Genomic DNA, 18,459 nt, shown 5'->3' on the forward strand with positions numbered 1-18,459 from the left:
AGCGAGAGTTAAGTTCAGATGCTTATACGTGAACTATATTTTAATTTCCTAACCTTTGTTTTTGTAGAAATGAAGCCGGAGAATGTTCCTCTGTTCTTTCATTTTTTTGACAGGCCTCGTATTTGTCTTCTTAGCAGGCTAGCGTTACAAGGCATTATATCTCCACATCCAAAAGGCCATTATTACTACATATTATTAGTGGTGCTGAATTAGTGGTTTATACATGACTCACTTTCCCAGCGATTTCAATAATGTATTAATTTTACAAGCAATTAAGAACACCGCTCTCTCCTTTCGCGACACAGTTTTTTTAAAAATAAAAGATCGCATCCAATTATGTCATGAAGGTAATTTTGAGCTACGAGCTTCAGAAAAAAATATAAAATAAAAATCTTCCCGCCATTGATTAAACTAAGCTGCATTTCCACAATTATCCCAGCGTTTCATCAGTGTTAAAATAAAAGGAAATTGGTATATAAAATGATTTATTTGTGTTTATTTAATTACAGTTCGGAGCAACAAGGGGTTCTGTTTCCATGGAGCGAGGGAGACGTGTGGGAAATAAATAATAAATATAAAATAAAATGCTGCTTAAAAGCAGCAGAATAAAACCTAATTTTTTTTTTTAAACCATAAAAAAGCAACACAGAATATATAATTCTATGAAAAAGTGTTTTGGCCTGAACCACAATTGGGACCCGAGTTTCTCTCACTAAGCAAGGAAGTTACTAAGTGGCTCGTGACCAATTTTGCAATCGTTTTTGCCACCATTGTTAAGCTAATAGCTGCGGTTGTTAAATGAGTCATGAGGTTATTAAGTGGATCCGGCTTCCCCCCCCCGACTAGATAGGTCCCAAATGGCGATCACATGACCTCCCTCCCTCCCTCCTTCTTTTCCTTCCTTCCTTCCTCCTTCCCTCCCTCCCTCCCTCCTTCCCTTCCCTTCCCTTCCCTGCCTTTCTTCTTTCTTCCCTTCTTTCAATTTCTAAATCACCTGCAATCCATAAACATTTGGCACCATGCAAAAACAATTGCAAAAGATATAAATGTCCCCAATATAATAATACAATAGCTGCCAAAATTAAAAACAATAACTTACAAGCAAGATAAGCCTATTCGGGCTCCTTTCTCAATAAATTAAATTGAAAGGGGCCCGTGAAGGAATTTCTGCATTGATTCTAGAGCAGGGGTGTCAAACTCGATGTCATTGAGGGCTGCATCAGGCTTGTGTTTGACCTCAGAGGGCTGGGGGGGGGGGGGCATGAGGTGTGGCTGGGAGATGGGAGTGGCCAGGGGCGTGGCCAGAGTAGGCCTGACACAGGACCTCTGTCCGGGGCACCTGTGATGGACAAGTGTTAAGGCAGGACTTCCCTAAGACCCTCCCTCACTCTCATTATAATCTCCTTCCTTCCTTCCTTCCTTCCTTCCTTCCTTCCTTCCTTCTTTCCTTCTTTCCTTCCTTTTCTTCTTTTTCCTTCCCTCTTCATTCTCCTTTGATGAATAGTATCATAGGGACTCATCTGGTTTCTTGGGAGTGGCTCTCCCATCTTATTACTAAACAACGTCATCTTAGTATCCCTTATCTCGTGGTAGTAACAGTGGTGGGATTCAGCTGGTTTGGACTGGTTTGGGTGAACCAGTAGTTGAGATCTGCCAGTGGGGGTGGGCCTGCCCCGCCCACCTGCCCTGGGGCTATGCTATCCTATTTAGCCGTGTTTTTTTAAGACGAGCGCATGCGGCTTAAAGCTCAGAGCTCATTACATTGCACAATCTCCTAACGACATTGTATCACCTTCAGAAACTTCAACCAAACTTACCTCAGACAACCTATAGAGCCAGCTATGACCCCTACATAACTCCTACATGGCTCCATGGGCATCCGACAACAACCAATAGAATAAATGTTCTTGCACAGGAACAGGAAGCTCAAGTGCAAAACCCAAGAGAAAGTATAAATACTCCTCATTCTCAACTCCATGTGGTCAGCTGCCCAGAATCACCCATGTGCTTGGTGGTTCTGCTTCATGAATACATGAACCCTCTTTCCAATCAGCTTCCAACCTCCATTTTGTCTCCAGTGCCTTTCTCCCAGATTGGAACTGAACCAGATGGATATTTCTTCCCACGCTACCATTCCTGAAATCTTTGAAAAGCCTTTTCTTGAACTGCTTTACCTTGAAGGATTGAACATACAAAAAAGAGGTGGACTTCTCTACCTGTCACCTAAACGAAATAGTTGCTCCTGATTTCTGTGCAAAATTTAGACGCTGCAGATTCTTCTATTCAAACAAAAGCGTTTTTTAAAAAAATAAATAAATAAACCAGTTACTTTCTCTCTCTCTCTCTCTCTAAAGAAAAGGCCGCAAATTGAGAGACAATGGCTACCTCTATCTACAGATTTCACTGGCTCTCCATTTTCATTTAAAAGGCCCAACAGTACGATTCCAATTTCTGTTTCTCGTTTTAATGACGGCCGCATGCACCTGAATCTCGAATGCAAGCCTCCATTTTTATTTGAGGGCTTACAACGTTTCACGAGAGAGGACAAACCGAATGCAGAAGGGCGAGTCAATTCAAAAACGATGAAAATGAACCGCTAACCACATTTTTTCTCCAAAGGATCATAAAGTTGGAAAGCATGAACAAAATTAACTAGGTAATGAAAATATAAACAGAAACGCTGACAAAAATGCTTCCTTATCCGAAATTCTTTAAAAATGTATTGGAAAAATGGCAGCGAGCAATCTTTTCCCTCAAAAGGCAGGAACAATTGAACTCTAAACATCATCATCATATGTCATGATTTTCCCCACTTGTAAACAAAGTAAAATGCCTGAATTGTGTTAGCAATCAAGGAATCAGCAAATCGTCACTCATTAAATTGCTATTATAAAATCTACTATCTATATGTTCAGCTCAATTTCCACTCGTGGGAATACTTTTCAATATTCCCTTAAAATTTATAAACGAGGAATAATGTGCGAAAATAAAGTGATTGATGACTTGATAAAAGATTAAAAGTTGCAGCTTAGTGCTTGCATTACAGCTGCTAGTTTTGCTTCCTAAAATATAAACAGAAGTATTGACATAGGTTTTCTGTAGTATGCAACAAAAAGTATACTACGGGTTCTTTTAATGCAGGTAGTCCTCAATTTACGGCCAAAATTGAGTCCAAAATTTCTGTGGCTAATCGAGACATTTGTCAAGAGGGTTTTGCTCCATTTTGCAATCTTTCTTGCCACTGTTAAGTGAATAACTGCAATTGTTAGTAACATGGTTGTTAAGTGAATCTGGCTTCTTCTTTGCTTGTCAGAAGGTCTGACCCTGGGACACTGCTACCCTCATAAATATGAGTCAGTTAGCAAATATCTGAATTTTGATCATGGGGATATTGTGACAATCACAAGTGTTAAAAACGGTCATAAGTACCTTTTCTCACTGTCGTTGTAACTTCAAATGGTCACTAAATGAACTTGTCAGGGTTCCAACGGATGCCCTAATTAAATCATGAGCCTCGAGCCAAGCTTCAAAAGAAATCCAGTTATTTATTAGGAGCTTCATGTCAGCATGTTCCCAGATGAAGCCAGCTCTGACCCCACATAATTTATGGCCCCAATCATGACCCTGTTTCCCCCCTCCCCCCAGGGTGTGTCATCAATCACATTCGGCAATGGAGCAATTTCGTGGGTTGTAGAGTTCACTCCCCTCCGGCCGCTGTGGGTAACCCTGGGAGACAGCCTTGAGAAAGATATGCCTGGAATGTGCTCTTGTCTTTGGCTGCTGTGCTGCTTCGTCAGTTTCCTATCCCCCTTTCCTATGGGAGTTGACAGAACTGTTGTAAGTTGAGAACTATCTGTAACACTCTTTATTTCAGAAGCCTATTGATTGATTGAAAGAATCTTTCAATCTTTTGTCAAATTCTGCAAAACTGACACAGATTCTCAAAATCTGGGTATTCTCGTCTGAAATTCTTCAACAACCTCACAAAAACCCGAGGTTCCTCCCCCTTTAGGGGAACATGAACAAATGGTGAATGCAGATATTAAGGGGGAAAAACCCATATATTTTCATAAACCATATTATGTCTTTGTGACACGGAACAAGCTGACCTGGAAAAGAAAGTTGAGTTTTTTTTAAAAAAAAAGCTATTTATGAACTGTGCTGAACTGGCTCTCTAATTGTATCACAGCCTTGATAATTTTAAGAGATCATTTTGACGAAAAGGAAATGCTTTCCGTTGTTTGCAGCATGGAATGAAGTTTAGGCTCAAATGTTTGTTTTCTGCAAAGTTTATCCAAAACAATAACTTGGGCGAAGTGGAAACCTCAGCAAAAAAAAATTTCCAGCCCTCCTATTTATAATGGCAATCCGACAGAATTCCGAGATAATCTCCTTTAATCAGTTGTATACAATCGGTCCGTATCCTAAGACAAGAGAAACAAAGCATGGCCAATTGTCAACAGATGACAAGCGAAGTGGGGTGGGGGAAAAAACCCCCACTTTGGAGAGCTTCCTTTTGTTCCAAACATAATGTGTACAAATGAAAACAAGAGCCGAAATGATATCGCTCTGAGTGAGAATTAGAAGCAAAAGAAGAAGAAAAATAAAAAAAAAGACTCCCATCATTAGTACAACTGACAATTTTGGGGCCAATTGCTTCATTTGTTACAAGGATGTCAGATACTTGCTGATTAAGAAGGCTGGAATATATATTCAAGTACTCTCTTTTTTTGAGAGCAGATGTGGCACATTGTTGAGATAAGGAACACAGCATGTTCTCCCAGGTGAAGAATGGGATTTGATTTATTTACTTATTAAGAAAATTTATATGGCCACCCGACTCACTCTCGGTGACTCCTGGTGGCTTACAAAGAAAAATATATATAATATAAAACATTTAAGAAAAGCAATAACCCAGTGGGGAAATCCAAATTTTTTTACTACTGGTTCTGTGGGCGTGGCTTGGTGGGCGTGGTGTGGCTTGGTGGGTGTGGCAGGGGAAGGATATTGCAAAATCCCCATTCCTTCCCCACTCTGGGGCCAGCCAGAGGTTGCATTTCCCGGTTCTCCGAATTATTATTATTATTATTATTATTATTATTATTATTATTATTATTATTTATTGGTTAATCTTTAGTGAGATTCACAGCCTTTGAGGCTGGTTAATAGCTCAGCAGCTCGAGTCCTAACCAAGGACCTAGGAACTGTTAAGGTATCGTCGGAGAATGTAAGCTGTTCCGAGTAAGGTGGGTTTTTGTAGAGTCAAAATGTTCAAGTCCGGCAAATTTAGAATTTCTAAATACCGGGGTAGCCCTTTGGGTATTGCTCCGAGGGCTCCAATTACAATCGGGACAACACACGATTTCTTTTTCCACAGTCGCTCAACTTCAATTTGCAAGTCCCGGTACTTTGTGCTTTTTTTCTTGCTGCTTATCTTCAATCCGTGCATCACCAGGTATTGCAATGTCAATGAACCATAGCTTTTTTTTTCTTTTCAACTATTGTTATGTCAGGTGTGTTGTGGACCAAGTGCCCGTTATTATTATTATTATTATTATTATTATTATTATTATTATTATTCATATTTTCTATGCCGCCCACTCTCCGAGGACTCTTGGCGGCTTACACCAAAGACAGTATACTAAATAGCATATTGCCCCCAACAATCAGGGTCCTCATTTTACCCACCTCGGAAGGATGGAAGGCTGAGTCAACCTTGAGCCGGTGAGATTTGATCTGCTCATCTGCTGAACTAGCAGTCAGCTGAAGTAGCTGCAGTACTGCACTCTAACCACTGCGCCACCTTGGCTCAACTACTCAAAATTTCTGCTACCGATTCTCCAGAACCTGTCAGAACCTGCAATAACCCTTTGGGACAAAAGCTAATCAGACAAGCCACTTCATGTCTAAGGAGATTCTCAGTCAATCAGGTCATGGTTGACCCAAAGGTAACTTAGACTTTTCTTGATTTTTTTTCTCCTTGAAAATGTTTCACTTTTCATCCAAGAAGCTTCTTCAGTTCTGAAGCATCTTCAGCTTCTGGAGTCAGAACTGAAGAAGCTTCTCAAATGAGAAGCGAAATGTTTTCAAGGAAAGAACCAGGAAAGTCCAGTTGCCTGTTGAAGAGCACCTTTGAGACAAGACGCTTGATGGGCTCCATCCCACAGTGGGTTCCTCAGGCTCGCTGGCAAAACCAGATCTTCAGGGCCTTGAGAAAAAAGTGTCAAAGTTGGGGCCACTGTGATCTCCTCAGGGATGATGTTCCACAGGGAAGGAGCCACCATGGAGACGGTCCTTCTTCTTGGTCCCACCAGATGGACCTTCTTAGGACAGGGAAGGAGCCACCATGGAGAAGGTCCTTCTTCTTGGTCCCACTAGATAGACCTTCTTAGGACAGGGAAGGAGCCACCATGGAGAAGGTCCTTCTTCTTGGTCCCACCAGATAGACCTTTTTAGGATAGGGAAGGAGCAACCATGGAGAAGGTCCTTCTTCTTGGTCCCACCAGATGGACCTTCTTAGGACAAGGAAGGAGCAACCATGGAGAAGGTCCTTCTTCTTGGTCCCACCAGATGGACCTTCTTAGGACAGGGAAGGAGCCATCACAAAGAAGGCCCTTGTTCTTGATCCCACCAGATGGACCTTCTTAGGACAGGGAAGGAGCCACATCGGAGAAGGTCTTTTTTCTTGGTCTCACCAGATGGACCTTCTTAGGACAGGGAATTCTCTATCTCCCTGCTCTTTAAGACCTAAATAGCTAACATCACACTTTAAAGGAGTCTTGTTTCATGGAAAGATAGAAACCTGACCGCAGAAAGTTATTAGTATTATTACTAATAATTTTATTTGTTCAATTCAGACCTGCATTAAATGGCACATTTCATGTTTGTGTGTGCCGTGCATGAAATTTTTTTTTCTTTACACAATTCTCACTGTCCGTATTTTGTTGTACGGTAGATTTTAATAGTTTTAGTTTAGTTTTAATAGTTTTATTAAATATTTGGATTTCTTTTTCTTTTTACAATCTTGTAGTCCCCATTTATTTGGATTATTCAGTGTCTTAAAACTAATGTTTGTGTCCGAATTCACTGCCTTTGTATTTCTCTAAATCCTGATATAACTAAAGTCGATCTGAATATAAGCCCCCAAACTTTACAAATGTAACCAATAATGTAATCATCCCCGTTCTCTAAATTGATTTTAAGAAAACACAATTTTCAGTTACAATTTACACCTATTCTTTGTATATACACACCGGCAAGAAAAGGAAACCCCACTGAGTAGTTATCACTACTAGGAATTAAAACCCTGACCTTTGCTCAGATCAAAAATCCAATTTTATAGCACTAGGCATAAAAAAAATTACACAGCAGAAATACCTAAACTGTATTAAAAAGGCTAATCCTGCTGAACATTGATTAACTATCAAGATCATACAAATGGCATCCCGAGAGCGTTAACAGAAAAATAAACCAACCCGAAAGACAAAACCTTTTTCAAAAACGAATTCTTTTTCTCCAGAAATAATCCTTGTGTGTTATAAAGCAGTCCAAACAATTGCAAAAGAAACTGCGCCAAAGTTTTGCAACTCAATAAAAGTAGCATCAGTATATCCGTTTTCAGCCATTAAATGAACTCAAGAAATTCTCAGTTACATAAAATAAAGGTTCCCCTTGCACATACGTGCTAGTCGTTCCCGACTCTAGGGGGCGGTGCTCATCTCCGTTTCAAAGCCGAAGAGCCAGCGCTGTCCGAAGACGTCTCCGTGGTCATGTGGCCGGCATGACTCAACCCCAAAGGCGCATGGAACACTGTTATTTTCCCATAAAAGGTGATTCCTATTTTTCTACTTGCATTTCTTTTTACGTGCTTTCGAACTGCTAGGTTGGCAGAAGCTGGGACAGGTAACGGGAGCTCACCCAATTATGCAGCACTAGGGATTCGAACTGCTGAACTTCCGACCTTTCCATTGACAAGCTCAGCGTCTTAGCCACTGAGCCACCGTGCCCCTCTCAGTTACATAATCTGTTACAATTATCTCAACTTTAACGCGGAGAAAAATACAGATGGCATTTTAATTTGTGACTGTAACTGATTCTGCAATTAGGGTTGTAAGTTATGGCAGTCATTAAGCAGGTCACCGTATGATCATAACAGATTTTATTATTTTATTTGCAGTGGTCGTTAAGCAAGCTCTGCAGTCATTAGATCATCACTGTGGTCATTAAACGAACCCATTGCACCCGCTGAGTGCTTTTTTGCCAGAAGTGCAAGCTGGATTTTGATTTAAAAAAAAAATAAAAGTTTTTTGGGGTTAAAAGAAAAGTCAAAAATCATGGTCACATGCCCACAGAATGCTGCAAATGGTCGTAAATACAGGCCAGGTGTCACGCACACAAAATCGGATCACATGAACTTCGAAATTGCTCGTCCATAGCCCTGGGGAAGTCCATTGTAACTTGAACCAATCACTAAACAATAGGTCATAAATCAAGGACCACTGATAGCCAAATCTGACCCTAGGTTCTGCCTCAGTTTACCTTCCCAATAAGCAACTGAGTCAGAAGATCATTTAAAAGCAGCTCATGAGGGTAACCCTGAGAAAGCAGGATCTCCCTATGAAAAGAGAGAACCCTGAAACCCATCATACATTCCTTTCTATAGTTAATGCAACAAAGAAAAATGAAAGAGGAAAGTTGATTGGACCGGATAAAAGTAATCTCCCCTTTGCATAGGAAATCAGTTGCATGTATTCATATTACATATTACAGCTTACATATTTGCATCCCATAATATCATCCATGTGCATTAAAGTGAGGTCTGACAAAGTGGTGAAATTCAATTTTTTTTTATTACCGGTTCTGTGGGCGTGGCTTGGTGGGTGTGGCAGGGGAAGGATACTGCAAAATCTCCATTCCCACCCCACTCCAGGGGAAGGATACTGCAAAATCCCCATTCCCTCCCTACTCCTGGGGGATGGATATTGCAAAATCCCCATTCCCTCCCCGCTCCTGGGGGAAGGATATGCAAAATCCCCATTCCCTCCCCACTCCTGGGGGAAGGATACTGCAAAATCCCCATTCCCACCCACTCTGGGACCAGCCAGAGGTGGTATTTGCTGGTTCTCTGAACTATTCAAAATTTCCACTACTGGTTCTCCAGAACCTGTCAGAACCTGCTGGATTTCACCCCTGCTCTGACGTCAGAAAGGGTGTAAATTGTTATGGAAAAAGGTTGTTTGGAGTTCACAAAAGAGAAAACCAGACCCCAATTTGTACTAATAATCTTTTTTCTTATATGGACCCCCATCTGTTTATCAGTTTCGGAACGTTAAAAGCTAATAAACTTCAACATCGTTGTTTTTTTTCAAAGAGAAAATAAATCAAATTAAAATACAGAGTAACTAATTTATTTATTTATTTATTTATTTATTTATTTATTTATTTATTTATTTATTTATTTATTTATTTATTTATTGGTTCAATTTATATGCCGCCCTTCTCCGGAGACTCAGGGCAGCTTACAATGCGTTAAGCAATAGCCTTCATCCTTTTGTATATTTATACAAAGTCAGCTTATTGCCCCCACAATCCAGGTCCTCATTTTACCTCCCTCGGAAGGATGGAAGGCTGAGTCAACCTTGAGCCTGGTGAGGTTTGAACTTGCAGTAATTGCAAGCAGCTGGCAGCTAAGTGCTACTTAACAGCACTTTAGTCCGCTGCACCACCAAGGCTCTTATGTTATGTTAGTTAGCAAGTTACAAAGTTCATGTCATGTGCCCTTCATTACCTCTAAGCAAATAATATTGGTCTACCTTAAACAGCCAAGGGATTTGTTGTTGTGATAATACACGGGAAGGTAATTTGAACATTTTCGGGTAATTTGGACGGCTGTGTGATCTTTCTCGTTTTCGCACGTAGCTAAGCTGTAATATTATCATTTCAGCTTCCCTGAAAACAGCGTGGTGGATTTCAAGGGCAAGTCAAGTTAAAAACAGAGCTGAGAATGGGTCACACATACCCTCAACACCAAGACGCAACCTCAGGTAGCAATCTCATGTACGCAGGTAGGTTGTGTTTTTCAAAGGCTATTTTAAAAATGTTCATTAAATAAGGGCATTGTGTTGCATTATGACCTTTCCAATGAAGTCACGTTGTTCTGAAAATGCAGAATATTTTTTTTCCAGTTCTTTGACTAGTCTAGTAAAAAGAAGGACTAGGGGAGACATAATAGCAGTGTTCCAATATTTGAGGGATTCCTACAAAGATGAGGAGGTCAAATTATTCTCCAAAGCACCTGAAGGCAGGACAAGAAACAATGGATGGAAACTAACCAAGGAGAGAAGCAACCTGGAATTAAGGAGAAACTGCCCCACAGTGAAGACAATTAACCAGTGGAACAGCTTGCCACCAGAGGTTGTGGATGCTCCATCGCTGGAGGCTTTTAAGAAGAGACAGGACAGCCGCTTGTCTGAAATGATATAGGATCTCCTGCTTGACCCGAAAGGTTGGACTAGAAGACCTCCAAGGTCCCTTCCAACTCTGTTTTTCTATGTTCTATGACTTTGTGGAGCCATCGGATAACCCAATTTTCCATCTGCAACAACTCGAGGTTCGTCACACCTCCTCCTTTTGAGGTTCGGGTCTTTTAAGCAGCAAGGTGGCATGGTGGTTTTGCAGCACCCCTCATCTGAGCAAACAGGATTTTTTAAATCTGTCTATAATCAGACCACGTCTATGGCTAGTAAAGACACAGATGGAGGTTGGGTGCAAACAATTTATTTTATTTCTGCCTTCCACGAAGTATGAATCCATGATTTATGTTCCTTGTTCCCAGCCCGTCAGAGCTGATAGAAACATTTACAGTTTAAGACTCTTAGCTGCTCTGCAATGCTCCAAAGGATATTTGAAGTGTTTCTATTCAGACGATTAAAGCAGCCCTGTTAAGGTTCCCACAACTGTGTTGAAAACGTCGCTCAGATGTCATTGTGCACTGAGGGATGCACAGCTACCTCATTTTTCAGTGCAAAGTGTTTCCTTATTAAGAATGTGGCTAGGTAGTCCTCGACTTATGACCATTGAGCCCAACATTTCTGTTGCTAAGCGAGACCTTTATTAAATGAGTTTCGCCCCATTTTACAACCTTCTTGACACCATTGTTAAGTGAATCACTGCAATTATTAAGTTACTCACATGGATGCTAAGTGAATCTGGCTTCCTCGTTGACTTTGCTTAGTAGAATAAACAGAGTTGGAAGGGACCTTGGAGATCTTCTAGTCCAACCCCCTGCTCAAGCAGGACACTCTATATCCGTGATGGCGAACCTATGGCACGCATGCCATAGGTGGCACACGGCGCCATATCGGTGGGCACACGAGTGTTGCCCTAGCTCAGCTCCGGCACGCATGTGCATGCCGGCCAACTGATTTTTGGGCCTTCCGGGCCCACCAGAAGTCGGGAAACAGGCTGTTTCCAGCCTCCGGAGGGCCTTGGGGGAGGGTGGGGAAGTCTGTTTTCGCCCTCCCCAGGCTCCTAGAAAGGCTCTGGAGCCTGAGGAGAGTGAAAAATGGGCTTACTGGGCCCACCGTGCCAAAAGTGGGGAAAGCGCGCGGGGGGGGGTGTCGCATGCAAATGCGTGGGGGTGTGGGGCACATTGAATTATGGGTGTGGGCATGTGCGCGCGCGACCCCCCCGTGCTCCCCCCTCTTTTGGCAAAAAGGTTAGCTATCACTGCTCTATACCATTTCAGACAAATGGTTGTCCAATCTCTTCTTAAAAATCTACAGTGATGAAGCGCTCACAACTTCTGGTCAGAAATTGTAGGTGTTTGTCAAGTCACAAAAGGGGATCACGGCACACTGTAACTGTCATAAATATGAGTCAGTTGCCAAGCACCTAAATTTTGATCACGTGACGCATGGTCATAACTGTGAAAAATGGTCCCAAGTCCCCTTTTCAGTGCCATTGTAAGTTTGAAACAAACCGTTGTAAGTCCTCGACTTACAGCAGTATTATTATTATTATTATTATTATTATTATTATTATTATTATTATTTTGCAATCCAACCTTGATCATCCTACAACCATTCCTTACTCCGATTCCCCCGCTTTGACAAAAGACACACCGCTTGGTCCCCTGTTCCGTTGCCAAAAGGAAACGATCAAACTACACAAACCGTTTGTCGTTGTGTTTATTCTTTGCCCAACTCCGTAGGTCTTTATGTTTGTGGTAAATCCCCCCCCCGCGCACACACACGCCTGCTCTCTGTTGTCGTTGTGTTGTAATAGGCGACGAGCTCCTACAATCAAAAGGAGCAGGACAATTGTGCTGCCAGCTATTCTCTCTCTCCTTAATGGATTCTCTGTGATGAGAAAAAGATGGATGGAAGCCGTAGGAAACATCGGGACCATCACAAGTGAAAGAGGGTGACATCATCGGGGATCAATAAATCTTTGGGGATATGGCAGGGCAATTAGATAATTAGAACCCTATCAAGAAGGACCAGTGAATTATAGGGATTAATTTATATCAGAATGGCTGAGGAATAAGGAACCCGCTTCCCATTTCCGCCTGGACAGATTTACGGATTGTACATTCAAGTTTTTTTTTTCTTCTTCTCACGTTTAAGCCTTCGGTCCTTAAGCGTAGCATCCTGGACTACAGGTAGTCCTCGGCTTACGGCCACAAGGGAGCTCAACATTTCTAAGCGAAACGCTTGTTTTAGTGAGTTTCGTCCCATGTTACGACTTTCCTCTCTGCAGTTGTTAAGTGAATCGCTGCATTGTTAGTCAGATGGTCGTTAAGTGAATATGGCTTCCCCCATGGATTTCGCTCGTCAGAAGGACGCAAAAGGGGATCACGTGACATACACACACACACACGGGACACTGCGATCGTCATGAATACAAGTCAATTGCTGAGCCTCTGAATTTGACCATCCTGGGATGCAACAACGGTCATAAGTGTGAAAACTGGTCTTAAGTCCCTTTTTTCACTGCTGTTGTAACTTTGAACAGTCAGTAAATGAATTGCTGTAAATCCAGGACTACCTGTATTGTGTTACATCAGATTATTGTCTGCGTAGTCCAATCATGTTTCATTCGGCTTTCTTCAAGCCCAAGATGCTTCTAACATGGAAAACCAGCCGTATCCCGACTTTATCCCAAAATATAAACCAGCTCTTTCCTAGTTGAATGATCAATAGCTTTAGAATAGCATAACAGAGTTGGAAGGGACCTTGGAGGTCTTCTAGTCCAACCTCCTGCTTAGGCAGGAAACCCTACACCCCTTCAGACAAATGGTTATCCAACATCTTCTTAAAAACTTCCAGTGTTGGAGCATTCACAACTTCCGCAGGCAAGTAGTTCCACAGATTAATAGTTCTATCAGGAAATTTCTCTTTAGTTCTAGGTTGCTTCTCTCCTTGATTAGTTTCCACCCATTGCTTAAAGATGGGGAAAGGTCTACCTGCTTTCACTACTTGCTCAAACCTCTTAATTATGAGCAAAAAGGCAAAACCCTCAAAACCCATCAGTACAAAGTAGATGCAAACTCTATGCTTGATAAACACTGTATCTCCTGTCGAATCGAGATATATATATATATACACACACACATAGTATGTGTCACATACATACATACATGTTCGAATCTCGCCAGGCTCAAGGGTGACTCAGCCTTCCATCCTTTCTAAGGTAGGTAAATTGAGGACCCAGTTTGTGGGGGCAATAAGCTGACTTTGTATAAAATATACAAAAGTATGAAGCCTATTGCTTAACGCACTGTAAGCCGCCCTGAGTCTCCGGAGAAGGGCGGCATATAAATCAAATTAAAATAAATAATAAATAAATAAAATACATACATACCAGGGGTGAAATCCAATTTTTTTCCCTACCAGTTCGGTGGGCGTGGCTTGATGGGCGTGGCAGGGGAAGGATATTGCAAAATCTCCATTCCCTCCCCACTCCTGGGGCCAGCCAGAGGTGGTATTTGCCGGCTCTCCGAACTGCTCACAATTTCCGCTACCGGTTCTACAGAACCTGTTAGAACCTGCTGGATTTTCACCCCTGATACATACATACATACAGAGGTAGGATTCAGCCGGTTCAAACCGATTCGGGTGAATCGGTTTGAACCCAGTTACGGCCAGCTGCTGGGCCTGCCCACCTGTCCCGGTGCTATCCCGTCCTATACAATCGCCATGTTTTTGACGCAGCGCGCATGTGCGCAAGGCGCGTGCGTCAGGGGTGGGTTCCACTTACCTTTACTACGGTTCACAACGGGATCATGCATGCACAGATCACCAATGATGACATTGTGCCAGGTGGGTGGAGCCTCCCGCCAGTTTTACTACCGGTTCTATAGAACTGGGAGTAACCCACCACTCTTGTATGCCAGTGGTGGGTTTCAAAACTTTTTACTACCTGTTCTGTGGGTGTGGCTTGGTGGGCGTGGCTTGGTGGACCTGGCAGGGGAAGGATACGGTAAAATCTCCATTCCCACCCCACTCCAGGGGAAGGTTACTGCAAAATCCCCATTTCCTCCCGCTCAGCTGGGACTCGGGAGGCAGAGAATAGATGGGGGCGGGGCCAGTCAGAATTTTTACTACCGGTTCTCCGAACTACTCAAAATTTCCACTACCGGTTCTCCAGAACTGGTCAGAACCTTGGAAGTCTTCTAGTCCAACCTCCTTATGCTATTTTTATGGAGATGGTCAGCCATTCAGGTCACGGTTGTCTCAAAGATGCTTTTTCAAGAGGCAACCGGACTTTCTGGTTTTTCCCCTTTGAAGACGTTTTGCTTCTCATCCAAGAAGCTGCACTGGCTCCCTATCGGTCTCTGGGCACAATTCAAGGTGTTGGTTATTACCTTTAAAGCCCTACATGGCTCAGGGCCAGGTTATCTTCGAGACCGCCTTCTACCGCATAGCTCCCAGCGACCAGTAAGATCCCACAGAGTTGGTCTCCTCCGGGTCCCGTCAGCTAAACAATGCCGGCTGGCGGGCCTGTGAGGCAGGGCCTTCTCTGTGGCTGCCCCAGCTCTCTGGAACCAGTTACCTCCTGAGGTCCAGACCGCCCCCACCCTATTGGCCTTCCGCAAAGCGGTGACGACCTGGCTCTTCCGGCAGGCCTGGGGCCGTTGATCTCGCTGTTGCGATCTGGCAAGATCTGGCCATGAATGGCGTGAATGAGTTTTTAATATTTTTAATGTTTTAATTTTTAATGTTTTTATAGATGGTTTTTAAATGCATTGTAAGCTGCCTTGAGTCTCCGGAGAAAGGCGGCATACAAATTGAACAAATAAAACAAAAAATAAATATAAATAAATAAAAGAAGCTTCTTCTGCAGCTTCTATGCCATTTCAAATGGCCATCTAATTTCATCTTTAAAACCCTCCAGTAGCAAATTCTGGCAGAATGCAAATTAAATCCAAGCATTTAAATCTCGAGTGAAGATCGCAGGGGAAAACCGAAGAGATCAGATTTCTTAAGTCCAGTGACCTGATAACGTTGCAAAATGAGCTATTTTAGACTCCTTTTATTTCAAGAGTCTATTTTTAACTGTGTTTCTTTCCGTTAGCCTAACAACCTCTTTTCCCCCCTGTGTTACAGTCAGAGGTTTTAGCTAATTTCCTATGCTGCTCTTTGGCAGAACGTTGCTTTGGTTTAAATGTTTAAACCAAATGCTTTGGTTTAAAAAAAATAGCTTTTTTTAAATTAAAAAAAAAAGTAAATATTTCTTGGGATACTTTCCTTTCAGATTCAGCCCAGCATATGTTTTAGAAATCATTTAATGGCTTTAAAAAAAAAAAAAAAAACACCTTGAATTTCTTTAAGAGAATTTTTTTCTATTTTCACCAACCTGGGAAACACACTCTATAGATTAGATGCCCGTTAATGCCAAGAGATTAATGTGTGGCGCAACATTCATAAAATAGAGTGCATGATTTGAATAAAAGGAAATCTTTGCCTTTAGGAGGAGTGGGGGGAAAAAACCCTTCCCTGAATGTAGACTAAAGACTCACACCCAGCACATAACTTTGGAAAGCAGACATTCGACATTTATCTGAGGGCTCTCCCCCAAAAAATCCATAAACCTGTGCAACAAATCTCCGCGAAACCCTTACCTGTCACGATCTGTTGTCCAGTTAATCCCACAGGTACCATTCCTAGGTTATTCATTGCGGTAGCCCAGGCTGACGGATCAGTGACTGACATGTTAAATTGCGTTGTGTCTATAGCTATGTTCCCCAAGCCATCAGCTGCTGATGGGAGAGAAGTATATTCTGATCAAGAGGATTGCCAGTTGGGTCAATGGGCAAAACTAGAAAAATCGCTTCCATTCTTGCAGTGCCATTATCTCAGATAGTATCTCCCCCACCCCTGCCCCCCTCTTCGTTTTCGTTCCCATCATCTGCGGGGAAAAAGTACGCCGTGGCAGCCACAAAGCAAAAAATCCAATATATACAATGTCTGTTGAGACTTAACCCAATAAAGGGCAAAGGTTCCTATGGAAACAAATTCCCAAGGACACTGATAGGTTTTGCGAGAATAATGAGTTTAGCACGGCAAGGAATCGGGGGGCACTTGAAAACTTCACCTCTGTTGAAGCCCCTTCGGCAGATTTCACGCCTGTGCCAAAATCTAGTTTTCTTTTCGGCTTCTGTACAACTCAATATCGGTTTTGCTGGAGTAGCACCACACAAATATTCCTCAGGGGTAAAAGGATGAATTTGAGCTAGGCAGGACTTAGAAAATTGGACGGAAAGGATATCAAATCAGCCAGGCGTATCCTACGTTCTGGGAAAAACCCAGAAAATATTAACCTCCCATCCTGACCTCCAAGTCATCTAAGGCAATTGTGGTATGCAAGGCACCCCAAATTTTATTCTTAATCATCCAGGTCATAGCTGTCCCAAAGGTGCCTTTTCAAAATGCAACTGGACTTTGTTTTTTCTTGAAGAGGTTTTGCTTCTCATCCAAGAAGCTTCTTCAGTTCTGACTGAAAGATGGAGGATGGAAGGATTTATATTCCTTGCAGTCATCTGGTCGTTAGTGCTCTTTCTGAGAGTTGTTGAGGACACTTGGGAGATTTATCTGTTTATCTATCCGAGTGGCCTCAATGACTCTCAGAGAGAGCGCTAATGACCAGATGACTGCAAAGAATATAAATCCTTGCATCCTCCATTGTTAAAGTCAGACCTGAAGAAGCTTCCGGGATGAGAAGCGAAACGTCTTCAAGGAAAAACAAAGCCCTGCTTGCATTTTGAAAAAAGCACCTTTGGGACGAATGCAATTCTTTTTTTAAATAAATAAACCAACGTGCAATCATAACTACCAAACAGACATTCACCTGTGCCCATGGTTCCACTGGGTACTCCTCGCAAACGTCCTGACGTGCGTTGACTTCTTCATTTGCTAATATATTAACAGCTTGAGAGGCGAAAAGGTCTCTCCATTCCCAGATCCACTTTTATGCTTTGGAAGGGAAAAAGAAAGGGGAAAAAAAAAAAAGAATCAGGAATTGAAAATTATTTTAAAATCGCTCTTCCTAATGAACTTTGCAGGATGGATAGGCAGAGCTTCCCAGAAGAACCTCAAGCTTAGCTCTGCTCAGGACATTAAAATGGACATTATGCCAATGGAGATTCCTGCTGATTGAGAACAAAACTGCCCCACTGTGTAAAACCTGGTTTAATGTTTTGCCTCTGGGCTGCTTAAACTCCCCAGTGTTTAGGATTTATCAGTTCCTGCACAGCTGCTTTTCCAATCCAGCCTCTGCTCGGAGGACATACTTAAGACTGGAAATGCCTTCTTTAAAAAGTTAAAAATTAATTGATATTGAAAGGCTGAAGAAACAACTTCACTCTGGATTATGTTTCTGGGTACAAAAAAAAAAAAGTAAGTTGGGAATACAGAAGGGGGGAAAAAGTTACCTTGATGCACTCAAGCTAAAACATGGGTTTTTATTTATTTGCAAAGGGGCATGCCATCACTGGGTATCTTAAAAATCATGGTCAAGGCAAGAGAGTTAAAAACACTTTCTCCAAAGGTTTAAAGGAGAATCATTTAGCTCTTCGCCTTGCCTTTCGATGGGGGAACGGCGATAATTTAAAACACATTCAAAGGATAATAAGGTTCTGCGTTATCAATGCAAATTTAATTTATAGTGATTGGCAGTCTTCTGGTAAAAAGCAGACATTCAGTAGGGCTGCCTGGCACCCAAAAATTCTAGACGTGTTACTTGACATCGTCGGTTACTTTATACTATTTTAATTAATAAAAGATGGAAATGGTCAGAAGTGTGGTTTTTACTCAAGCTCCAGAGTGTATATCTCTACTGACGTTAAGAGATATAATAACAATAATAATAACATAACATTGACATTCTCAAGACATAATAATGTTAACATATGGGTTAAGGCACTCAAACATGTACCACAAGGAGTGTTATATATATATT

General features: G+C 42.0%; 1 protein-coding gene across 14 annotated transcripts in view; it reads right to left on the reverse strand.

Moving 5' to 3' along the window:
* ENOX1 (ecto-NOX disulfide-thiol exchanger 1) overlaps positions 1 to 18,459 on the reverse strand; it is a 427,344-nt gene that overhangs the window by 136,148 nt on the left and 272,737 nt on the right. For 7 of the 14 annotated variants that reach the window (XM_034416422.3, XM_034416448.3, XM_087895585.1 and 4 more), the window contains 2 exons: positions 17,350 to 17,474; positions 16,124 to 16,261 (listed from right to left, as the gene is read on the reverse strand). In XM_034416422.3, coding sequence (XP_034272313.1) covers positions 16,124 to 16,261; positions 17,350 to 17,359 — 148 coding nt within the window. In that variant the 5' untranslated portion in view covers positions 17,360 to 17,474. The remainder of the gene's footprint in view (positions 1 to 16,123; positions 16,262 to 17,349; positions 17,475 to 18,459) is intronic. The other 7 variants (XM_060686501.2, XM_087895588.1, XM_087895590.1 and 4 more) reach the window with 2 other exon arrangements.

Source organism: Pantherophis guttatus, chromosome 5, assembly GCF_059756535.1.
Source record: "Pantherophis guttatus breed Tessera chromosome 5, ASM5975653v1, whole genome shotgun sequence".
NCBI lineage: Eukaryota > Metazoa > Chordata > Lepidosauria > Squamata > Colubridae > Pantherophis > Pantherophis guttatus.